At 37.0% G+C, this 25938-nt stretch overlaps 2 protein-coding genes and 1 pseudogene across 4 annotated transcripts in view; 1 reads left to right on the top strand and 2 right to left on the bottom strand.

Moving 5' to 3' along the window:
- Nucleotides 1-9960, bottom strand: part of Ndufb5 (NADH:ubiquinone oxidoreductase subunit B5) — a 12634-nt gene extending 2674 nt beyond the window's left edge. Inside the window, exons 1-5 of one of the 2 annotated variants that reach the window (XM_010632455.3) lie at nucleotides 9716-9955; nucleotides 4696-4784; nucleotides 3419-3485; nucleotides 2448-2509; nucleotides 1022-1128 (exon numbers count right to left, since the gene is read on the bottom strand). In XM_010632455.3, coding sequence (XP_010630757.1) covers nucleotides 1022-1128; nucleotides 2448-2509; nucleotides 3419-3485; nucleotides 4696-4784; nucleotides 9716-9839 — 449 coding nt within the window. In that variant the 5' untranslated portion in view covers nucleotides 9840-9955. Of the gene's footprint in view, nucleotides 1-1021; nucleotides 1129-2447; nucleotides 2510-3418; nucleotides 3486-4695; nucleotides 4785-9715 lie in introns of both variants that reach the window. The other variant, XM_010632456.3, reaches the window with a different exon arrangement.
- A 33-nt stretch (nucleotides 9961-9993) lies between these two features.
- Nucleotides 9994-25925, top strand: Mrpl47 (mitochondrial ribosomal protein L47). Of its 2 annotated transcripts, none has more exons than XM_010632457.3 (7): nucleotides 9994-10144; nucleotides 11652-11797; nucleotides 12401-12461; nucleotides 14170-14266; nucleotides 20253-20383; nucleotides 21667-21762; nucleotides 25308-25925. In XM_010632457.3, exons 1-7 carry the CDS (start codon nucleotides 10047-10049, stop codon nucleotides 25429-25431), a joined length of 753 nt encoding a protein of 250 aa, XP_010630759.1. In that variant the 5' UTR covers nucleotides 9994-10046; the 3' UTR covers nucleotides 25432-25925. The 2 variants fall into 2 exon arrangements, with proteins under 2 accessions (XP_010630759.1, XP_010630760.1); XM_010632458.3 differs by lacking the exon at nucleotides 25308-25925 and adding an exon at nucleotides 22625-23064.
- Nucleotides 23293-24102, bottom strand: LOC104867905 (annotated as a pseudogene).
- Nucleotides 25926-25938: the final 13 nt, after the last annotated feature.

Below are 25938 nucleotides of genomic sequence, written 5' to 3'. Positions count from 1 at the left end.
ATTTCTAAATGTCAGTAATCTTATTAGAATCTTATGCATTGTTGCAGAATATTCACACCAGGGAAACTATTTGGTATTTACACATGTGGGACTTATTTATTTCACTTAGGAGTATATCTTCAATATGTATCCATTTTCCTATGAATGAATCTATTCTCTCGCTCTTTATGGCTGAGTAATATTCCATTTTATAGAAAAACCACAACTTCTTTATCCAGTTTCCAACGGATGGGCAAAAGGCAGAATCTTAGCATTTAAAAGCATATAGCATTTGGCTTATCAGTCCCACCAATAGGAATTTATTTTCCATAGACATATAAGTATGCAAAAAAAAATATGTATGAGAAAACCTACCACAGCATTATATATAATTCTAAAAAACATGGAAAGAACCTAAGTACCAACAATAGGGAACTAGGTGAAAACATAAAGCACATCTACCCAGTGAATACATAATGCAACCACTAAAAAAAACAGGGTACAGGTTACTACAGAAGAATCACCAAACTACATTAAGTGAAATACAGACAAGGTGCAAAACAGTTTTATGAGTCTCTCTCTACAGTATTAATACAATTTTCAAATTGTAAGATCTATTCATTAACATATAAAATGTTCTCTAGGAACAGATGTAAGAAATTGTTAGGCTCGGATTTGGCTCAGTGGTTCCACCGCCTGCTTCACAAGTGCAAGGGACCGAGTTCAATCCCCAGTACAAAAAAAAAGAAATTGTTATACAGAGGTCATTTCTAAGGAGAAGACAGGGTAGAAGGAAATGAGGTAGTATGGTGATGGGGTGGCCTTGTACATAAAAGCACAGAATATTTACGAAAGAATTCCTTCTAGTCTGATGTATTTTATCTCCTGATAGCTACCCACTTACAGTCTTCACTTTAGGCGAATTCTGTATATCTTCATTCCTGCACATAATTCTTTAGTGCAGAAATAGCTGTATTCATTTTTTTTTCCTTGTAGTTTGCAACTCAAGGGAATGATTTTCTTCCCCACCCCTTTTTCCTACCGTAACTCAGCCTTTTCAGATTCAATGTGAAGGATAGCCATTGTCCTTTCATAATTCTTTTCAGGGCTGTCATAGAAAGTACGAGCAATCCATCTTGATATAGGATGCTATAAGAAAGTATTTGTTTAAAATTAGTTTCTGAACAATGCTTTGCTTTTCTAGGTGATTACTCTTTAAAAATGACTGTCTCAGGTAGCTAAACCAGTATTTAGGATATGCCACTACTTTACATATTTTTTTTCATTAAGTTTATCGGTACATTTTAGGAATACAGTACAGTTACATTCATCATTGGGATCTTGTACCTTTACATGATAGGTCTTAGTTCTCATTTTTACCCCATATCCCCACCCTCCCTTCGCTCCCTCCCGTCCTCCGCTATTTACAAAGACTTTGTTTCCATTTTCTCCTTTTCTCATATATTTTTTCTTTTTCCTTCTTTCCTTTGCCCTACCCTTCCTACTTCCCCTACACCTTTAGCCCTTTTCTTCCTATTTCACATTATCAGTTATACAATTCTTTATATATATTTTAAATAACTTTAGTTCATTAGGTAGATACTATTTTTTGTCTCCATTTTAGAGATGAGCAAATTGCGCAAACTAAGTAGCAATGTTTGGACTCACACCGGGTCTGACCGACTCCAAAGCCTCTGTTCTTGCCCATTATCCTATGCTGAAGTATCTTAAGTGGCAGATTTAGAAGGCGAAGCAAGATTATGTCGATCCAAACATGAAGATCTTCCCACCAGGTAGCAAAAATAAATTAATTTCTTTTATTTACCTTGTGATTTAATAATGAAGCATTTTTTTAAAAAATACAATTCATTCACATAATAAAACACAATGAAGTATAGTCTACCCAAGGTCGGCTCACTACCATACTTGTGAAGGTATGTAACAGATTAATTTTGCATTTTGGTGACATGGATGCTATGCTGTAATGGCCATACACCAGTGCTGGCCTGAGCGAGACTGATGGTTTCTAATACATACCGGCTCTACCTCTTAGGCTGGCCACTTTATTCCTTTTAAGCCTGAGCTTCCTCATCTCTAAAGTGGGGAACAATAATGGTACTTTTTATGTGGGATAAGATAATTTTGTAAAAAACTTAGCATGGTGCCTGTGACACAGAAGGTACTCAACAAAAGACAGCTGCAATTAGCACTGGTAATCTCTTCCCCCATGGCTTTGACTTAGAATAAATTCTGTCACTCTGCTAGGTTGAAAACACACTGCAAAGTCAGTCTTAAAAACTGTAAAGCTTTAAAAAAAATACCAAATGTAGCTGCTAGTAAAAAATGTAACACCTACTTGATGTCAAAAATTGAATATAAAAACTGTATCATAATTATCAAATTAAAATATTAACTAGCACTATGACAAAACACCTAATAAAAAATAAATTTTAATGACCTATACAAACCTTGTAATACTCCCAGTATTCTGGGATATAGCCTTCTGGTATTTCTGCTAATTCGGCTTCACCTAATAAGAGAAAAATGGTGATGTTCAGCTTTGGCATTAGGCATTTATAATATTAATTCTTCACTAATAAAGCAAGAAACCAAGTTCCTGTGATTTTAAGAAATCCTTTATTTGTACCTATGAAGATCTACTTTTCTAAATTCACCTTGGTCATCTGGTTGTGTATCAATTCATTCATTAGGTATATTTAGATACCTTCAAAGGTAAGGCATTATTTTAGACATTAAATAAGAGCTCATTTTGTTTTAATAATAAAAAATATATTATTCCTTCTGGTCTTCCCTATAGCCTCTAAATATTTTAGAATTCAAGGTATTAGAAGCACTGTGAACAGAATTTCCCATGAAAAGCTAATAATGTTTACTGCAACTAACAATTTTTTTTTCTAAAAAAATTATAGATTTCTATGTTCCAGGGCAGATTTTTTAAAATTCTTCTATCTCTTAGCCTCTCTTCCATTTGTGTCTCTTTCTACTTTCCTTATTCAGATTTATCAAAGCTGATTTGGGGAAATACGAAAGAAAAGGAAGATGAGGTTTTTGGATGAAGCCTCTAGAGAATGTGTGACCTTAAAGGTTTTGGAAAGAAAAGAAATGTGCTAGAAAATAACCTCACATATTATTAAAATTTGGTTACTTTTATTGTTTTTTTGTGGGTTTTTTTTTTTTTTTTTTTTTTGGTACCGGGGATTGAACTCAGGTCCTTGCGCTTGCAAGACAGGCCACCGAACCGCTGAGCCAAATCCCCAGCCCAAAATTTGGTTACTTTTAAATAAACAGCCATGCTTATGTTTACCTTACTATTGAAAAGGTTTTTCATTATAATATTCATTATTTTCTTTTTAAAAATTAATGTACATTTATTTTTAAAATTTACCCATTCAGTACTCCTGGGGTGTGGGTGACTTACCAATAAAGACGTTCACCAGAGTTATGCCAATTACTACTGGAACCCCAGTCAACAAAAGGTAGAATCTCTGTTAAGATTAAAAAACAAAAAGGTTTTTCTCATGACCATTTCCTAACTCTACCCACCCTCAAATCATCCTCGTGTGATTCCCTCATATTTCTTAAAAAATAAACTTGCCAAATTGGGGATACGGTATAAAGTTATTGAGTTCAGTAATATTATTTTATTCCAGGTTTAAAATCAAAAATGAAGGAAAAAATAAGGTTTAACTATATAAGTATACAAGTATAATACAATATATTTAAATGGCCACTTTCTGGTTAAAGCAATGCCATGGAAGTTAGAAAAAAAATGTAAAAACCTTAGGGTGATTTAAACCACTGAACAGGGTTTGAGTTGGCCATGATAAGAAAAAGTGGGACATAAACCAAGTAGACAGAGAGGGGCAAGAAGTGAAAGGGAAGGTAAGAGAAGTTCTCAAGAGAGCTAGAATCCAGATGATGATTCAGAGCTTTAGGGACAGCTGCAGTGTCCAGACAAGCTTCTGTTTTCTCAGCCTCCACTTGGTTCTTATACAGACTTGAGATACAAATACACAATCAGTACCCTAAGTAAGCAATATTGTTATCGATAACAGTACCGTGCTAACCTGCAGTATAGGTTAGCATCAGTCTCTGAAATAAAAGTTCCCAAATGACATATCAATAAAAATTATTCAAAATAACAGTGCTCCTTTATTAATTTCTTTGGCAATTTAAATACTTTACTAATGTAAACTAATCATCCTCATATAAATCAATTTTCAGTTTTATAATTTGCAGATTTGCAGAAAGAGAGAGATTGTGTGTGTGTGTGTGTGTGTGTGTGTGTGTGTGTGTGTGTGTGTGTGTTTGGGTCTGTGTTTGTGTTGCTGGGGATCAAACCCAGGACCCTGTGCTAAGCAGGGGCTTTGCCACTGAGCTACACCTTCAGTCCTGTAGATTTTTTTTTATCTTAAAGCAGGGAACAATTATATTTCAAATCTCCATAATCTTAAGAAAGGAATGGCTCAAGTTTTACCTCCAGTTAGTGTGAACACTTTTACTGAAAGAGAAAAAGTTCACTAATTTAAAAAAAGATGCAATAGCAAATAAGAATTTGCCTCACAATCTCAGTATCTTCTGAGCAAAGATATATGAATTTATAAAATCAAATCTTTTATAACATGGAAGATGGTAAAGAGGCAAAAAATTTAATCCTAATTATAAGGCAAGTTAAACAAAAAAATTTTAACTCACCAATAATTTCAAAAACCGCTTGTCATAGAATGAAGAAGGTCTGACAATAAACAGTCTTTTCCCATGGTCTGCACTATGTCGTACAGGGGCTGCAAATATTAAATTACTTTATCTTATACAAGGTCCATGGAAGTATACTGTTACAAGCTAAAGACAGATCATAAGAAAATGTACATGCATAAATATTTTATATGAATTAATATTTTTAAAATGCTTTTTTGAGTACTAAGAGCAGATATGGTATCTTCAAAGCAATGACTAATATACTACTGTTCTAAACTACAGATCTAGTTTTTCTCTTTTTTTTTTCTTTGTAATAGTATCGATCAAGTCCTGGGCTTCAAGTATACTAGGTCAGCACTCTACCACTTATTTTAATTAAATCTTAAATAAATATTCAAGTATTCATTTCAATTTGTTTCAGTAGCAGGCAGGGATGGTCAGATATTCTTGGTGAGCTGATCGTCTTTGTTTCCTCTACTATAAATATTTGATAATGCTGTAAAAGAAATAAATCATTATAATTTAAGTCATGCCATTTATATGATGAGGTAGTATACATCAAGAAGTTGCTAGCCTGGTAGATGCCTGTAATCCCAGCACTTGGGAGACTGAGGCAGGAGGATCACCAAGTTTGAGGCCAGCCTACGGTACACAGCCAGGTCAAGGCCAGCCTGAAATATATAGTGAGGCTCTGTCTCAATAAAGCAATGAAACAAACAAAAGTTGTTGCAAAATACATAGAAAAGACCAACATTATTTATCCAACAAGTCTCCATTAGGAATTTGAACTTGTTACAGAACTACAGACTCTACATTATGTGGCTAAAATCCATTTGTAAGCTATTTCTGATTAAGAATATCCTCCTCTTCAAACTGCTCCCAGATGGAACTTAATCAAGGACTGCTGGAGATAAAATGAGGCAAAATTTTGCTCATGTTGTATATCTGCAGTGCCCTCCTTTCTCCCGAAGGCTCAAGTGACATCCTATTATCCAAGAAGCCAACATTGCTCCAATCAGATGAGACCTCTCCTACTTTTGAGTTGCTGTACATCCTCGTGACATGTAACAAGTCATCCTTCTGATTAGGTATCTTCCTGCACAAGTCTGGTTCCAAGACCCCCATGGATAAAACACTCCACAGATGCTCACGTTTCCTATACCAAATGGATCCACATATAACACATCCTACTGCATAGTTGCACCTCTTGGTTACGTATAATATCTAATACAGTAAGTGCAATGGAGTTATTATCTAAGAGAATGAGAAAATTAAAAGCCCAAGTATTTCATTATGGGCACAATTTTTCCCCCAAATATTTTCTACTTGCAGTTGTTGAATCCAAGGATACAGAACCCACAGACACAGAGGACCAGCTGTACTTGCTGTCACTGCTGCCACTTCTAACTATATTTTAATATTTTCAAGGCAGGATCTGTTTTAATTTTGGTATCATTTGCAGCAGCTTGCAATGATTTAGGAGATTAATTCACAAGAGAATTAGAAGCTGGCATCAATGTATGAAGTGTAAGCCATACTACTAAGGCCCCTAAAATAACAATATTATAAACCAGAGAACTTGACAAAGTATAGATTTCAGCCAATCATTTGTGAGGTACCATTACTGAATTTTTTTCTGAACTACATGAAGAAAACAGACCACATTATACCACAAATATTCATTAATTCAATAAACATGTAAGAGCCTACATGTTCAGATCCTTTGCTAGGTTAAGAGCCTAAGAAGACTATAGATTCTTCTGGGAGAAAAAGACACTAAATAAGTAATTGCAAATCCATAAGAGCAACAAAGGAAAGAAATGGCATGCAGGTGGAAAAGAACAGGTCAGAAGGAAAGTTCCTATTTGGAGGATGTGGGGAGGAGAGGTGGGGCAAAATTGCACTAGAAGCTGAGAGGAGCAAGTTAATAAATTTGTAATGACTAACTGATTGGTTGGCTATAACCAAAAGATGCTCATTAATTAATGTAATGACCTACCAAAGGGAGCTCTCAAGATTTTTATGAATGGCCTGGATGAGGCAGAAGCAGCATTCCCAACTTGTTGAGTCTTGGAAACACAATGCTACTGCAACAAGAGTGGCTAATACACTGAGGATAAAGTGGGCCCCTGAAAGAGTCCTCATACTCGTTTACAAAAGGCTGAATCTAATAGGCTTAAATGTAGTCAGAGGAAATCCCTGCCTTGAAACCCAAAGGCTAATTAATTCAATCTTAACCTAATGTACAAGAAGTACAGAGTCAAAACACAACAATCCTCCTTGCTTCCACATCCCAACTATCTCTGCAGAAGTCTGTCCCCTTTAAAGCACATTCTTCCAAGGGCAATCTGGAGTGTTCCCCACCTTACACAACCAGAAAACTGAGCTGAGACTGAAAGATCTGAAGTTAACTGGCCCACAATAAAAAAACTCCGGGCAGAGACTAGATTAACTTTCTAAATAGCTAAAGAGCTATCTCACAACCGAAGGTTACTCTATAATGACCTGAAGGAAAGAAACAGGATCAGTGTGAAACAGTAATTTTCAGCTTTATACATGAAATTCCCAGCAATTTTAGTTGCTGAAAATAAAAGAGGACTGTCATTATACAGCTATTCAAGTATCAATAGGAAGGTTAAATCTGATCGTGTCAACTGGACAGGCTTAGGTGCCCAGGGGATTGGTGGAGCACATTTCTGGGTATGCCTGGCTGGGTCACGGAAATGTGACCTAGGTCTCTCACTCCTTCTTCTCTGGGACTATTCTGCTCTGCTTCCCGGCAGTCATGGACTGAGTAGCTTTGCTCCTCCACACCATTCCACTATAATGTTTCTACCTTGGAGCCAGTTTACCATGGATTGAATCCCCAGAAATCATGCACCAAATTAAATCTCTCCTCCTTTAAGTTGTGGGTGTCAGGTATCATGTCCCAGTGTCAGAAAAGCTGAAAAATACAGGATATAACAAGGACTAGCATAATATAAGGTGTTACCCTAGAAGATCTTTAAATTTCTTCCCCTTAGAGAATATGAATATATGACCTCTTAGAATAAATAGGTATACTTTTCAACACATCTCTTTCAATGGTTTCCTTTCCAACTCTTAGAATGAGAAATGACTTGAATATACAATTTTCCACAGAAGATATACAAATGGAAAGGCACATGAAAATATGTTCAAAACATTAATCATTAGAAAAATGCAAATCAAAACTACAATGAGATATTACCACATACCTAATAGTGTGACTAATAGCAAACAAGTGTTGGTGTGGAGAATGTAGAGACTGGAGCTCTTGTGCACTGCTGGCAAGAATGCAAAATGGTATAGAAACTACAGAGTCCCCCCCCCAAAAAAAAATTAAAAACAGAATTAACAAATGATCTAGCTATTCTACTTCTAGGTAGATACCCAAAAGAACTAAAAGCAAGACCTCAAAAGATATTTGTACACTCACGTTCATAGAAGAATTGTTCATAATAGCTAAAAGATGGAACCCAAGTGTCTAAAGACGGATGACTGGATAAGCAAAATGTCATATAGTAGACTCCATATCTGGATTCTACATCCTTGGATTCAATCAAGTACGACATTAAAAGCATCGCTTCTGTACTAAACATGTATACAGTTTTGTCATTTCCCCAAAACAATAAGAACTACTTATATAAGATCACACTGTATTAGGTATTATACATAATCTAGAGATGACTATATCAAGGACTTTTAACCTATGTAGTTTTTTAAGTTTATATTCCTATATTCCTGCTAGAAATCGTTTGAATACTATTGCTCTTTTCCAGCATGTTCCAGTGCAATGCGTTAAGTAGCATACTTAAAACTGGGAAAAGAGGTAAAGACAGAACAAGATATTTTGGGGTTAAAGACAATAATTTTGCTTTTAGGATAAAAGTTTCACTTCCTCTCTATTTGTATTGCACAGGGCAAATAACTTTGATCAAGAGGATTAAATAATTCAATATTTTAAAGCCTTAAAATGGTGCCTGACACACAAGAGGTGCTCAATAAATTCTAGCTGCCACTATTACTGGTCTAGCAGAACAGTGCATTATTTTTATAATAACGAGTTAGTCTCCTCCCCAGTAAAATTGGGACAATAACACTGTATTTACTTTGCAAAGTCTATGAAATAAAAATATAAATTGAATACCAATCATTTGATATTTTGCTCTTTTGATTATTCACCCCTACCCGCCTCAAGCATCCACAGTACTCTGTGGTCCTAGGACTGCATCATTATTTTTCTGGGATCTAAGCAGTTATGTGTTTTTGGTTCCCTTCCTAAAATATTAGAAATGCCATTTTATGACTGCACTAATACAAAAGATCATCAGAAACAAGGAAATAGATCTATTGCAAATGAGGAGGGTACTAAGAGATAGAGGGAGAAAGGAGGAAGGAGAGAGGGAAATAAAAATTGAGATGTGATAGGTACAAGCATCAACTCCCCACAACAAATGTAATCATTATGTACTGCAACCATGTACTAATAAAAATAAAAAATAGAATCTAATCCGAATTCACTAATATTATAGTCTTTTAAAAAAGAAATTTAACTTAAAACATTTTCATAGACTTCTAAAATTAACATGGGCTCTACAGGTACAATGATTACAGTGTCAAATGGGTAAGCTGGCCCTAAGCCTACCTATCTACATATTACACATTATCAGTGGGTTTCTCAGCAACAAGACCTTACCATCTGTGGGCCCAGAACCTACTGCCGGTGATTAAGTACCAAGAATCCGGTGCCCTACACAGGTCTCAGCTCTTATAGCCTTTTCAGCCTCGGCTGCAAATAGCAAAATGTTTTACAATTAATTTAAACGCAAGCGATTTTATTACTTCAGGAAAATCCTTTACACAGATGGTGCTCCGTTTATCCTAAAAGCCCAAGCCCACAATTTGTCCCGGTTCCCACCAAGGTCACCTGGGAACAGTCCTCCAATCTCTCACCCCGTCCCCCTTGCACGCACATCCTCCCAAGGCCAGCACGCACCAAGAGTCTTTGGGAAGACGCGGGTGATAAAGCCTCCGTATCCAAGCCGAGTTCCAAGGCGGCGGCCAGACAGAGCCGTCACTGCAGTGACAGAAGCCCGCTGCAATAAACTCATGGCCGCCATAGTTGCGACCTGCAACAGGAAGAAGCGGGAAAAGCAACGGGAGCCGAGAGAGTCAATTTACCAATGAAGTTGAAGTTGATGGGCAACCATGTTGAGTAAGGGCAAAGGCTAGTACAGTTCTTTTCTATTCGGTTTGAGGCAGCGGAAATGACGATTTGTTGGCGGAAACAGGGTTTGCTTAGCTGTGCAGGGGTGGGGGAGAGAAAAATGGCATTGGCCAGTGTGGCTACTCTTTGTAGAAGAGTCTCAGTAGTCCTGAAGGTTTCTGGGCCATTAATAACGGCTAAGGCCCCTGCTGGCACAGGGTAAGTGAATATAACGTAGCTTTGTCCACCGCTCTAACTTTGTTTGGTTGCTGAGATCCCGAATGCTCAGGGAGGGAAGGATCGGCTAAATGGCAGAGCCCAAACCCGCCTCTGTGAGGAATAAGTGACCTTGGAGAAGTTGCCCACCTCTGGTAGCTCGTCCCTTCCACATTTTGTTGCAGCCTTCTGTAGACCAAGCAGTAGATGGGGTTTGTAGATGCTCTGTATTTGTTGAAGGTACAGAGCCATTCTCTTGGGCTGGGTAGGTTGGGGAAAAGTCACCGAAGAGCTTTTGCTATGGAACTAACGGCTATACCAGATTTAGATAGATAAATAACAAGGGAGCTTTGTACTGTCAGGTTCTGTCGCAAAGAGGGTTCAAAGTAGGGCATGGTGGCTCATTCCTGTAATCCCAGCACTCGGGAGGCTGAGGCAGGAGGATTGCCGCCAGTTCCAGGACAGCCTGGGCTACATAGTACGTTCAAGGTCAGCCTGAACTACAAAGTGAGACCCTGTCTCAACAAACACCAAAGAAATTGTTCAGCATATATTAAGTCAATACCCAAAGTTAGCCAGATCAACATAAAAGCTTCCCTGCAAGTGTGAGAAAGGAACATCATAGAAGTGTTTATTTTTTCAGGTGGAAAGACAACATGTGTTCTGGTCAGACCAGTCATTTTTTAGTTATGATGTATGGTTTCCCGAATTTGATCCCCAGTAAAAAAAAAAAAAAAATCAAACCAATAGAAAAATTAGGATTAGTACAAGGAATAACCATATATTCTTCACCTATGTTAGCCAATCGTTAACCTTTTGTCACATTTTATCACTTTATATTTATGCTCTTTTCTCAGCTATTTGAAGTATGTCAGATTACAAACATCATGTTGCTCCAGCATCTTCTAAGAACAAGGACACTGCCTTACTAATCACAATACAATAATTACACTTGGGAAATTTAATTAATATCTTACTGCTATTGCAGTACTATTTATAGTATATGGCCAAATTAAGATTGACCTGGTGAATTCTTTTTCTTATTGATTCAAGATTCAGTGAAGGATGATCTACTACATTTTTTAGTTGTCTTGTTTCCTATAATCCAAAACACTTTCTTTTTTACACTTTAATGATGTTGGCATCTTTTTATAAGATTAGCTGTTTTAGAATACCCCTCCATTTGGGTTTGTCTGATTGCTTCCTCATAGTTAGATTCAAGTTAAATAATCTTGGTAGGAAAATAACACTTGGGATACATTTCACTATTTTGTTTTGAAATCATTTCCCCAGGTTATTAAATATTTTGAACATAATTTTTAGATTATTGCAAAATAGATAACCATGCAGATACATAATAATTTTAATAATTTTTAAAGTTTACTGCTTCTGGTACAGAAATACCAAGTAAGTTTTTGTGAACACTAAAGAGAAAATGATTCGCTTTATTTCTTATAAAATCCAAATATTGTTAAAATTTAGTAACTTGTTTATATGTGCTCCTTTGCAGGTTTTCTCTTAGTTTGTTACCTAACAGTGCACCGAATGTTGCATCCTTTAATCAGTGTAGATTACTTCATACCACTTTGTCAAGAAGAGGCCTGGAAGAATTTTTTGATGACCCAAAGAATTGGGGGCAAGAAAAAGTGAAATCTGGTGAGCTATTTGGGTTGGTCGATAGTGAATGTTTGTTGAAACCTCGATTATTCTTGAATTACTTGTCCAGTTTAGTAATTATGTAGCTGTTTCTTTTTTTATTTCCTTTGGACCATTAGGTCATTATAATAATAGAGTTAGTTGTGCCTTGGCAGGTTGCAAAACTTTTGAAGAGGAATAAATCAAAAGTATTAACTAAAGTGAGATTTAAGGCCAGGGATGTAGCTCAGTGGTGCTGCATCTGCCTGGTAAGCACAAAGTCCTGAGTTCGATTCCCAGTACCAAAAAATTAAAATTGAAATTAAAAACCAAGTGACATTTAGAGTTTAGATTCCCAATTTAAGTGGTAATTGAAAACTAATTTGTAATGACAAAATATTTTGATAGATTGTGAAAATACATTCACTGTTAATGCTGATAGTCTTAAAATGCTATTGCCTGTCTTGTTACTAATATTTTCATAATATTTCATTGAATTCCAATCATGCATAGTAGTACAGCTATATATTTTACAGATAAGAAAGCAGGTTTAAAGAGGTTAAGTAGTTTACCAAGGGCACATAGCTAGGAGCATTATTTCATGTTATGAATTTATTTTAATAGGAGCTGCATGGACCTGTCAGCAATTAAGGAACAAAAGTAATGAAGATTTACATAAACTTTGGTGAGTATAGCTAGGTATTTGAAGCAGTTATAATATAATAGTGAAGTAAAAATGCTACATCTTTCTGATGTAAGAAATGAAGTGATCTGTCTTGTCATATTGCGGATGATACGTGTCTGGTGGTGAACCTGTGGCACACATGCCAGAGCCCTGTTGACTTGAGAGCCAAGTCCTCCCAGCATCACCCCACAACCGAGCATCAGATAACAGCACACATAGGGCTGGTGTTGGCCATAAATAAGTGGATTTTGGGTTGCAGTTTGGGCACTCAGTCTCTAAAAGGAACATATGTATATATGTTCCATAACGTCTTGAGAGAGTTAATAAATATGACAGAGGTGAGATTACATTAAGACAATATATCACAGTTCTTATGTAGTTGGGAGTTTGGAAATTTTATTGTAACTGATACTAATTAATGCTTTCATCCTAGTAATTTGGGTAAACGAGGAAAATAAAAAGGGGAGTAGTTGGTCACATACATGACTGCCTTCCTTTTTGTTGCCTTTTTCATTGTCTGGAGTCTTTAGCCTCTTAGTTTGGGGGTTTATGTTGGAGGGTGCCTTTCCTGGGCATTGAGGTAGACCTTTCAGGCAGGTTCTCATGAATTTGAAGTTAAGAGAATTTAAGACAAAGTTGCTTCCTTAATTGACTGTATTGAGCCCAAAGATATTTCAAACAAGGATTCTTGTTTAAACCATACCTGTTTTGAAAATTGAGTATTTCACACAAACTTAAAAGACTTTGGTTTCTCTGGAATGGTCAGACTATGGTCTAGTAACACTGCCCCTATGTTCCTGCATGACAACAATTAACTTATCCTTCCAGATGTCCCTTCTAGATTTGTTATAGAGAAATTAGTTGTGTTAAAGGACTTTTAACTGTGAGTTGTCAGGAAAGGGAGTTAGGGCTGTTTTAGCTTTTATTGTGGCTAAAACCAAACAATCCCCCACTCCTTCCCCCTAGATTGTCTTTTTTCATAACATAAAGTACCCCAGTTCCTCTGTCTTGTTTTCAGTGCCCTCTACATTTATTTCCTTTCTGTTCTTTCAACTCTTAATTCTAAACCATTATATTCACAGAACCCACCCCTACGTAAGCTCCGCTGCTTCAGTTCTTTCGATTATGGTTGCTTTGCTCACCCTTCCTTCTACCAAATCCCGTCTCCTCTGAATCTTTGCAGGTCATCTGAACCAAGAACAGATGTCTGTTTCTCCCACTTACTTGCCCTGGTACTTGATTCTCCCACCCACATCACTTTACAGTTTTGGAGCATGATAGAGTAAAATATAGAATTGGTTTTGCATACGGGGAATAAGATTTGAGTCTGGAATTAGCTATGTGGTCCAGAATATCTCACTTTTCTCAGCCTTACTTCATTTAGAATGAGGAAATAACACTAAGCTCGATGTATTGTTGTGAGAATTAAATGAAATAGTTTACATAAAATGCTTCACACTGGCATAACACGGATACGCAATAAATGTTATTTAGCTTCTGTTTTCCTTTTCTCTCCACTGGGAGCTCTTTAAAAAATATGTTTTTTTGAACAAATGAAGAAGCAAAGAGTTTTTCTTTGTAATGATAATCTGTACATCAAGATTTCTAAAGGGCTTTCAAGTATAGATTCTTCATTTTGATATCAAAGCCACAACTTTTTTAACTTACCCACTGAACAGCATTATAGACATTATGTTCTCTGATACAGGTACGTCTTACTGAAAGAAAGAAACATGCTTTTAACTCTAGAACAGGAGTCTAAGCGGCAGCATTTGCCAATGCCAAGTCCAGAACGGTTAGAAAAGGTAAGGCCTGTGGGAGGCTGGTTGTTCTTGTGCAGGGTAAAAGCTAAAAGGGATCACTGTGTGTTTCTTTATTCCTTGTCAGATAGGTTCATATTTTTATATTTCTGTTTCACTTTTAGATATTTACAGCTATGTAGCGGTCAAGACTGTCTTACTTTAGAACATTTCTGTCATTTGCCAAAGAAATCTCATACCCATCTGTAGTCGCTCCATTGCTGTCTGCAGCCCCCAGCATATGGGTGCATGTGTGTTTTTATTTCTCTTGAGTGGACGCCAGGAGTGAAGGTGCAGGGTCGTATGGTAGGTCTCTGTTTAGCATTGTAAGAAACATGCAAGCCATATTCTGAAGCAGCTGTACACAGGGAGAGCTTGTGCTTGGCATGTAGGACCCCTGGATTCAATCCCCTGCCTCCAAAAAGTAAAAAAAAAAAGGTAGCTGAACCAGTGTACATTTCTAGCTGTAGTCGACCGCTTCCTCACCTACTAGATCAGTTTTTAATGTATTAAAAAAAAAAAAAAACACATAACATAAAATTTACCATTCTAACTATTTTTAAGTGTACAGTTCAGTAGTGTTAAGTGTATTCACATGGTTTTGGAAAAGTCACTTATTATCTAAGTTTTCTTTGTGATTATAAAAAGAATCCTGTGTTCCTATTCCCATTCTCAGAGATTATCAGTCTTTGTGTTTTTTATTTATCGCTCAGAATTTTTCTACACTTGTCTAAGTGTATTTAATTATTTTTACTTACCCAGATTTGTTTTTACCATATGTTTTTCCTGCAACTTACATTTTTTTAACAACCTAGTATATCCTGGATTTCTGTATATGTAGATCTATTGGCCCTTTTTTATTCTTACCATGTTTAAAATATTTTTCTCATGTATGAGACATTTTGTTTTTATTTAGATTTGTAAATTTTTTCCTAGATTGGTTTCAAAGTGAACAGTTTATTGTATTGTAAGGAGTCAGTGAGACTGTTTCTGTAACAACTCTAGTCCTGCTGCCTGACCTCAGCTACTTTAGTACTTTCCTTTCCCTACGCTGGTCACAACCATTTGGCTGTATGGCCTTTAAGATGGAAAGACTTAGCACATCTGGAAAAAGCAAAAGAAAGCATGCAATAAAATCTCAAGTATTTACTGTAATTACCAAGAACGTGATTCTGGCTTAGTGAAAGCTAACTATATAGCATTTTGGGATTTCTAAGCTTCATTTTGACATAATAGACTTTAAAAAGTTAGAAAAATAATATAAATAATTTTTAATGCAAGAGATCCTCTTTTTTTTTGGAACCGTGGATTGAACTCACATCCTTGCACTTGCAAGGCAGGTGGCAGAACCATTGAGCTAAATCCCCGGCCCAGTGTAAAGAATTTTTGAACAGGAAATTAACATGAATGTAATAGTACACTTTATATAGATCTTACTCAGATTTCATCAAGTATCCCAATAATGTTTTTTTGTTTTTGTTTTTGTTTTTTGCGACAGGGTCTCACTATGTAGTTGAGACTGAACTGGAGCTCATGATGTAGCCCAGGCTGGTCTCGAACTCACAGCAGTCCTCCTGCCTCAGCCTCCTGAGTGCTGGGAATAATGTTTCTTATAGCAAAAGAAAATCCTGGATCATGCATTTTCAGTTTTTGTCTCTTTAGTCCCCTTTAATCTGGAGACTCAGCCTTTTGTTGTTTGGTGTTTTGTTTTGTTTTGTTGGATTTTTGAGACAGTCTCCATATGTAGTTCAGGCTAGCCTTGAACTTGTGGCAATCCTCCTGCCTCAGCCTCTTAAGTGCTGGGATCACAGGCGTGCACCATAGCCTAGCTCATTGTATGTGCAATTGATGTTTTTGAAGTGAATAAGCCAATCCCTCTTTAAGTTTGTCTGGTATTTCTGTAATATTGACAGGCGTATCCCAGAAAGAATGGCTGCTATCAAGAAATCAACCAATAACAAATACTGGAGGGGTTGTGGGGAGAAAGGAACCCTTCTCCATTGTTGGTGGGAGTGCAGACTGGTACAACCACTATGGAAATCAGTGTGGAGATTTCTCAAATAACTAAAACTAGAGGTTCCTTTTGACCTAGCTGTACTTCTTGATATCTTCCCAAAAGAATTAAAAACATCATTCCACAGTGATATATGCATATCAGGTTTAGCAGCACAGTTTGTAATAGCTAAATCTTGGAAGTAGCCCACATGCCCATCAACTGATGAGTGGATAAAGAAGATGTGTTTTTGTAATATACAGTGGAGTACTACTCTGTCATAAAGAAGGATTAGCTTGAGATAGGCCTTGAGAACCATACTTTTTTTTTTTGTACCGGGGGCCAAACTTGGGCCCTTGAAGTTGCAAGGCAGGCAGCGGAACCACTGAGCCAAATCCCCAGCCCTGAGACCATACTCTTAAGTGAAATACATCAGACACATATGTTTAAATACTGCATTGTTTCTCTGGTGTGAGAAACTGAATGTGGAAATAAGGACTGAGATGTATAATGGATGTTGGGAGATGGGGAAAAAGTGTTCAAATGGAAAGGAGAACAAGGGAGGAGGGAGGGGGGAAAGGCAGGAAGTGGCAGAAGAGAAGTGAAAATAGAAGGAAAAAATGGAAACAAAGCTTTTGTACATAGAGAAGGAATGGGGCTTGTGGGGTCAGCGAATAAAATACAATGTAGTTTTTAAAATACTGACAGGAGGATCATAGAAATGGTGCTCTGGTGTTCAGAGTGCATCCGACCTGGAGGTCCAGGACGTTACTTAGTTTTCTTCTTGATGAGCATCAATACCTTGGTGAAGGTGTTGTCTGTCAGGTTTCTCCACCATGTAGTTACTAATTTTTTCTTCATATCTAAATAAGAAACACTTATTAGGAACTACTTTGAGATCATGCAAATGTCCTGTAACTCCTCAACATCCACTCGCTGGCTTTAGCACCCACTGATGAGTCTTGCCTGAATCAGTTACATTTGCTAAATAGCAGTTATCAAACCCCAGAATTCATTCTGCATCTATTAGTTAGCTTTCTTCTGTAAGAAAAGGCTTTCTCGTTACCAGTGTAGGCTCTGCATTCCAACTTTATTCAGTGAGCTATTCTCCTTTAATATCATCATCCCAGACCTGGCCAGTGTAAGTTTCTTCAAGCTAGGCCTTTTGCCCTCATTGCTCTTTGATGGGTTTCAAGCTGCTCTGGGTGTAATTGGTTACTTCCTTCCCCCGGCTCTGGAATCAGCCACTTTACACAGGCACCTATTTTTAATGGAAAGTGTCATAGAGACTACTAATACCTGGGTGCTAGGGACCTCGTTGCAACATGACATTTATGAAGTAATTGATTTATTGCCAGGTACATTTGCTAACCCTGCGTTTGAGGGAATTTGGGTTTTAGAGAATTTTAAGTGCACTGACATGAAAGGATCCTTTATAAAATGTTACTTGACAAAAAAGGTTTTTTTGCCAGGATAATGCTATTACTGACCTTCAATAATAGATTATCCCTTCTTCCTGCTTTAAGCATATATTTCAGTAGGTAATCAAAATCTAAAATGTTCCAGAATCCAAACTTTGAGTATAGGTGTGATGGTCACTGTGTATTTCTGATCTTCTTTCTCATATGTTGGCATAAACATTTGAATGTTAACTCTGTGGACTTGGTAGCCATCTGATTTGTATCTCATGAGATAGCATTTAGGAGCCTCATGCCCTACCCTGGTTTGGGCACACTTCAATACAGTCCTCAAGTCAATTTACTAAAAATTCCTGAGGGTTGTAGAGCTTTGTGTCCAGCTCCTACTAGTGTTTTTTCTTCACTCCCTTAGATTTTCTGTCTTCAACCTAGGATTTGTCAGCCATTCATGGTGGTGCACACCTGTGATCTCAGTACTCAAGAAGCTGAGGCAGGAGGATTGTGAGTTTGAGGCCAGCCTGGGCTACATAATGAGTTGTAGAAAAACATATATTTTTTTTAAAAAAAACAAAAAACTGGTGTTATCCTTTTTTTATTTCTCAAGCATGTTGTATAAATTTACCCTGTTGAGAGGAAGGCATGAATCGGCTACTGTAAGATATTGAGTGAAAATTTGGAACAGCAGAAGTGCTGAGCCTCAGCTGATTTGTTGAAATTTGTGGGTGATGAGCTTCTGGCGGATGTAGTTGTTACTTGGAGGAAGCAGCATCTGCACCTGCAGTACTAGAAGGTGTTCCCACTGACAGTAAAAGCAAGGACGGAGTCCTGTTGGATGAATTCGGATTGCCGCAGATCCCTGCTTCATGGACTTGCATCATTCCAGTACATCACATAAAATAAATGCGTGTTCTGGGACTAGGAAATATTTCCAAATTTGCAACAGATTTCAGTTTTCTTTCCTTTTTTGAAGGAAAGGTTATACTGCCTTTTTTTTCCCCCCATTAAGAAACTCATTGCTTGGAGGAAGCTTTCTTTGTACTAAAATTCGATTCTTTCTCTCTTAGGAAAGACTAACTTAAAAGAATCTTTGGCTTTGTATGACTTGTTTTCATTCATTAATAACTGAAATAAAGTCAAGGAGACAAGAATCTTTAGTAAGTTCTACGAGAGTATAACTTTACAGTTTCAGTGTGACCTTGATAAATTGATAATATAAAGATGAGATTTTTGAGGCTGTTCATATTATGTTTCAACACTATTTTCTATGTGGTATTCTAGGTGGCTGAAAGATGGTGTTTTTTTATAGGTTTTGTGGTGTCTTGTGAACAAATTACTGTGTCCAGTACTGGAATGGAATTGTCACTACTATATCAAGAGTGGATGTTTTAATTCTGTGGTTTCTTCAATATTACAGCTTGACTTGTAATCAATAATGAATATTTCTTGATAATTAATGTATAGGAAGGACATTTATTTATACTCAATAAATATTTTTCAAAAGAAAAAAATTTGTGGGGCCGGGGATTTAACTCAGTGGTCCCACCACCTGCCTCGCAAGCACAGGGTCCCAAGTTTGATCCCCGGTACCAAAAAAAAAAAAAAACTACAATAAACTTGTGGCTTTCACATCTTCATCAGATCTCATACTGGCTACCTGCAGAGGGTGGGTTAGCATAATCTAAACTTTTTTTTTAAAAGAATTTTTTTTTTTTTTTTTGGTACTTGAGGTCAAATTCAGGACCTTGTGCTTGTGAGGCAAGTGGTGGCACCACTGAGCTAAATCCCCAGCCTGAAGTATTTTTATAAGAAACATATATATTTACTTATATACAGCATTTGATATCTGTGGTAATGCTCAAGGATAAAACACATACCTTCCTAAAAATGGCTTTCAGTATTTTAATACTGAACAAATTTCTCTCATATGACATTATAATCCCCAATATGAATATTTCTGTACAAATAACTATTACTCTACCAGGATATGTACATTAAAATCATACCATAGGAATCTTCAAGAAAGGGATAAAAACAAGTAAAACTTGTAGTACTGTCTTCTTACAGCTTGGGGGATCTTTGAGATTACTCTAAAATCAGGATGGACTGATACTACTTTCCCTGTAGTAAGAAGAGCTGCCAAGCAGGGTGCAATATCTGGGTGAGAATGTGAGGAAAATGGTGATTAGTTGAGGCCAAAAACATGTTTTTTAATATAACAAAAGTAACAAACTATTACCACTTATTATTTCAGTGAATTTTGAAATGGCATGTGCTAAATTGAGTCTCCAAAAGGAATTTAGGCAAGTATATGCCACACCAAGCAGAAGTAATACATGGAAATCCAAGCTAAGTAAATTTTCATTTAAACAAAGCCAAAGCATTTTAAGAGTTACAGAAAGTAATATTAGGGACACCAGTGAACACATACCTGGGCCAAAAAAGGTTTTTAGGAAGCACTTCGTGGTAGTTCCTTGATAAACATTTTGATCATAGATCATCTGTAGCACAAATCTGTATATTCTTTTTCTTTGGAATATTTATAGGGGGATGTTGAAATTGAATCTTTCTGTTCTTTTATCAGGTAGTTGATTCCATGGATGCATTAGATAAAGTTGTCCAGGAAAGAGAAGATGCTTTGAGGCTTCTCCAGACTGGTCAAGAAAAAGCTAGACCTGGTGCTTGGAGAAGAGACATCTTTGGAAGAATCATTTGGTACCCAGATTACACTGTGACTCTTCTGAGATGAGAGCGGAGATCCTATATCTCATTCCCCTGCCCAGAATTTTTTAAGAAAACTTAAGCTAGCTACTGATAGTCCCAGCTTCTCAGGAGGCTGGAACAGTAGGATCACAAGCTGGAGGCCAGCCTGGGCCACTTAGCAAGATCCTGTTTCAAAATAAAATAAAAAAGGGCTGGAGATATAGGTCAGTGATGGAACAGTTGCCAATACTGCAAAAGGGGAGAAAGACAGACAGGCCATGTGAGATAGATATATTCAAGGTGTATCTTATGTAAGAGAAGATCACAACTACTTTAGAACACCAAGATACATGAATGAAGGCAGCTCTGTATGGTTAAAACCAATACTAGCCCAGACATCCCATTCATATCATTGTTACAATATATGTAGTGGGTTGTTAATAAGTGATTCATATCTTGAGTCATCAGACCTTTTGAAATTTTGATGAAAGTTATGGATCTTTTCCCTAGAAAAATATATACATACCATTTCAGAAGATTTTAAAGCTGATTTTAGGACTTCGCCCTGCCATCTTTGCCCATGAAGAATCCATGAGTATTTTTTAAAAGAATTTCTTGAGGAATAAGGTCAAATGAACCACTTTCAGTTTTCTCGCGGTACCATAAGAAAAAGGTGTAGGCCAAATTATGTAACAGTTACTGTTTTGCTTCCTTCTGTGTGCTACATATAGTTCTCAGTCTTGCCAGGCACTGGGAGAAATGAAAGTGAAAATAATTGAGAAAGCCTAAGCTAAAAATGTGAGAGTTTACATTTTGGTTGAGCATCTAAAATGTAGTTTTGTCAGTACCTTAAACATCAGCAAAATGAAGAGTACACTGGATAGTTAGAGAACTTTCCCGGTTTCTTGAAATTACACCACATAGCAGTACTTACTCATTCCCTAAGTTCTTTCAGTGGAGTTTATAGTAATAGCAACGCTCAGCCATTTTTAGGGCAGTAGTTGTGCTGTCTGTAATTGTCCAATCCAACACAGAAAAGAGAAATTGCCAAAATGTCTCACTAAAAAGCTTTTCTAGGGCCTACGGATGTAAATCAGTGGTGGAGGGCTTGCCTACCAGGTATAGGTTTGATCTCTAGAACTGCAGGCAAACGAAACAAAACTTTTAAAAGTTTTATTTTCTACTAATTTTTATTTGAGTTAATTCCTTTGACATCAATTAGGAAAAGGTGGAAAATTAGGAAAATAAAAATGCTGTTTTCTTTGAAGGAAATACCTTTTTTTCTGTCTTTGCAGGCACAAGTTCAAGCAGTGGCCTATACCTTGGTACCTAAATAAAAGATACAACAGGAAACGATTCTTTGCAATGCCTTATGTGGATCGTTTTATCAGGTGAGCACAGATACTTAGTAGTGAAACAGTCATTATCTCTACATCAGATATGTGTCAGATTTTCTTTACATTTTAGTTTCTATTATGTAAATATTACATGTTCATTGTGGGAAAAAATAGGATCAGGTAAAAATAAAAAAGTCATATATACTCTAACCATTGAGAAATAGCCACTGTCAGCACCATACATATCCTCTTGAAAGTTACATTACCTGTTTATCTACCTGTATGCAAATAGATGGGAAATCCTACTGTAATGTTAAAATGCATATCCAAATAACTCAGGTCCATAACGAGCTTATGATTGCAAGGCTAATGAAAATATCTAGGTAAAGAATTCTGTTGCATCCATTGTGTCTGAATTATGCTGTCCTACAAATACTGATCTCCGCATATTTCCTATAGCAGATTTGTTTTAACCCATTTATGCCAGAGATTAAAGGTTTTTTTTAGTTTTTGCGTGAAATTCATATGTTACCTAGAAAAACTGAAGGAACAAGAATTTGCACTTGATCTTAGCCAAAAGGCCGAGAAGCGATAGGAACAAGAATTTGAAGAGAACACATTTCATTATGTTTCCGTTATGGGCCTTCCAAAAATGGATTACTAAGCATTGATGAGTTAAGTTGATTGTTGAATAGGGAAAATACAGGCCTTCCTTTGTGGTAGAAAAGGGAAGTGGTCCCAAGAACCACCAGTTGGTAATTATGAAAACTAAATAAGGTATTTAAAAAGAGCTATTTAAAACACTGGGTCCATATCCAAAAGCAGACAGAAACCAGAGAATTTAACCCCAAAGCTGCAAATAGAGGGGAAAGAATGGCAAGTATGTGGTTTCTTACTCCCACTGCTGTGTCCGCAGAGATGCAGGGTTTCTGGCTAACCTGCTACAAATAAAAACTCGAAGGAAAACAGCTGAAGGTTAACTTCAACAACTGCCTTGGATCGTACATCTTAGTTTCAGCAAGGACTCTTCCAAAACTGACCTTTTCCCCCAAAGGCTTGTTTCCATACTCCACACAAAAAAATTAAATAAACTTTTTTAACACAAATGGAATGTATCTTAGCGTTACAGTGTTTAGTGTCAGTTTAAATTTTCCGTCTTCCCCACTGAACTGAACCAGCGAGCTCATTGTACCTGTAGTGTATCCATCCTGTGTGGGCACCAAGGGCCATCACTCATCACCAGCTCTCTACGGGCAGTAGTCAGTACTTAGTTCTGCAAAGCGTCTCCAGGATCTGTCTCTGCCCTCCTCATTAACTCGAGGTACAGCACCTGCTCCCTGGCTAGTTTTCCTCAAGCATTTATCACATCAGTGCTCTTCAGAAATAGTTGCTTCTTGTCTGGCGAAAAAAATACAAAGTCTTCCCCATGCAGTGTTCCTGCAGTTTAGACTTTGCTACTTTTTTCTTTATAGCTATAAAAATACCAAGCTGGTACAAAGGTACACGATACGATTATTGTACGAATCCATACATTATGGTCCCTAAACACTTATATACTAATGGCTGTTTTCCTTCATGGTTCAGGGCAAGTTTAGATGGCTGGTGTTTGTAAGGGCCCAACTTTTCTTACTTTCTACTCAGCCAGTCTTTTCCACAGTCTTGCCGGATGTTTTGTTTGCCTCTCCCTCTTGCTGCTGTATTTGACAGGTTTCATTTTCTAGTTGCACAATAAGTCCGTTCAGTCTCGTAGTTCTTACTGACCTGGGACACGCAGTTTGACTCCCTTTCTCTCAATTTAGATCTAGCTGTGAGTTTTATGTTCTTCCACTGCCAGTTTAAATCTTGAATACATTTCCTTAACTTCTGAAGCTCTGTACATGTTCAATCATATGAACTAGGTTTTCGTTATATACTTTCCAGGCATTATTACATCCATGCTGCGACATTAGCTCCAGATTCTCAAACTGCTTGGTTCTCTAACTGGGCCATAGAATTGTTCACACATTCTTGCCATGCAGTAATGTCATTTTTCTGACCTGAGGAAGGGGCTGGAAACTCCTATCGTTTCATACTAACAATTCAATTGGTTGTTGAGCAGCCAGTCTTTTCAGTTTCATTTCTCATTATGTCAGTTTTGAAAGCAGAATAACCCGGGGCTGTTAAGTAGCTCGGGTAATTCTTGGTAAGGCTGTATCTGCGTGTTTCCTGCCAATGCCGCAGCCCTTTCTGCATGTCTAGCACCTCACAGCCTTCAAACTATGGCAGCACATCCTCTACTACCTCTCCAGCCACCAACCCTGTTCTACCAACCCCGTTCCTGCCATGGCAGAGAACATACTCGTGTCTGCAGTATTTACTCTTGAAAGTCGTATCTGTCACCTTATTTCTTAACATCTTACTCATTTTCTGTTTTTATTTTTGTTCCTACAGCTTTGAAAGCTTTCCATCTATTCACATTTAAGAACTGGTTTGAAGCAGCCGGGTGTGGTGGCGCACGCCTGTAATCCCAGCACTCAGGAGGCTGAGGCAGGAGGATCACTGTGAGTTCAAGACCAACCTGGGCTACATAGTGAGTTCCAGGTCAGTCTAAACTACAGTGAGACCCTGCCACAAACAAACAAAAGAACTGGTTTGATGCTGATTGAAAGATATGAGTGCACTGGCTTTTTTTCCAAGCCCAACGTTGAGCCATTTGGTCCTTTTGGCCTCTTAGAAATTAAGGTGAAGCTATACATGACTTTTAAAATATATGAAAATATGTCAATCCAGTGCCACATTTATAAGCTTAATACGTATTCTACAATTTCATTTTTAAAACTTTAGTTTTCCATTCAGGGAATGTAGCATAGTCTTCAAAATATTAATAGCAAACCTTTATTGTTTAAATGGTAAAAAAAAGGTCTAATTGGAGCAAATATGGATGAAATAATTTCAGCTGTTTAGTCTTTATACTTTTCTAACTATGTCAGGTGTAACTTATCTCCAGTTTGTGATCTGACAGTACTAGTGTATTGTAATTATTCAGTGTCTCTTCATTGTATTATTATAGTTTAAATAAGCAGATAGGACACTGAAATACTCACTTAAGCACCTCAGAGACTTGGCACCCATGAATTTATCATCTTCAATTTCGATGATACCAAGTGGCCCTACAGGTCAGGATAACTGAGCTGAGGTGCAAATCCTTCATGCCCTGGGACGCTGATGTGGGAACAGACTCCTTTAGAAAGTGCTAAGTCTAACCAGTGCCCACGCATCATCTCAGCATGGTTTTATTCCGTGTGTAGCGATAGCCAGGGTGAGTGCTATTGGAAATCAGGTAATCCCACAAGTTCTGAGAAACATAATAGGATCGAACCTCAGGCCCAGTCTGTGACAGGCTTGTAAGATGTGGACGTTTTCCAGTCACAAAGTAGGATCCATAGTTAATTCAGATACAGGTGCTTTTGATTTCAACATTTGTCTCTTGTGTACATGTATAGTAAATATTAAAGTTACATAGTGCATCAAATAGATTAATATGATTCAAGCCTTTATGTAATTGATTAGGATATATATAGCATTAAATAAAAATTACTGTTATGCTTTTATTATTCTAGACTGAAAATTGAGAAACGAGCCCGCATTTCAGCAAGAAAGAAATCTTTGGAAAAAAAGAAACAGAAAACTCTAGAAGAAAAGTTTCCGCATCTTGCTGAAGCCCAGAAATCAAGTCTTGCCTAAAAATTTTCTAATTTTTTTCTTGCATAGTAGTCTGTATACAAAAATATATATTAAGTGGCTTATAAAAAATTTTTAATCAAATGACTTAGCAGTTCTAAAGGTTAACATGGCATGTGAATTCTGAAAATGATCTTGCTTCTACCACATTTTTTAAAAACCAAGTATAAAGGGCAGGGGATTCAGCTCAGTGGTTCTGCCACCTGCTTCGCAAGCATAAGGTCCCAAGTTTGATCCCCAGTACCAAAAAAATCAGGTATAAAGTCCAGACCAAATTGTCATCTTAAAAATTCTGACATCTGTGCATGCTTTAATGTCACCTGCTGTCTAATAGTCAAAGCAAAGGCAGTAAAGTAATTTTGGAATTCAGACACCATTTTTACTCTTACTATTAATAGACTATGAAGAGGATGGGAACTACTATTAATCTGAATACTTTCATCAAAATAATGATAGATACTTGTGTTTAAAAGTAGCAAATCAAAATATACAACAATCAGAAAATATTTC

Source organism: Fukomys damarensis, unplaced genomic scaffold (genome assembly GCF_012274545.1).
Source record: "Fukomys damarensis isolate Sample0158 unplaced genomic scaffold, DMR_v1.0_HiC HiC_scaffold_12, whole genome shotgun sequence".
NCBI classification, from domain to species: domain Eukaryota; kingdom Metazoa; phylum Chordata; class Mammalia; order Rodentia; family Bathyergidae; genus Fukomys; species Fukomys damarensis.
Note: the sequence above shows the minus strand (reverse complement) of the source record. Positions and strands in the feature narration are given on the sequence as shown.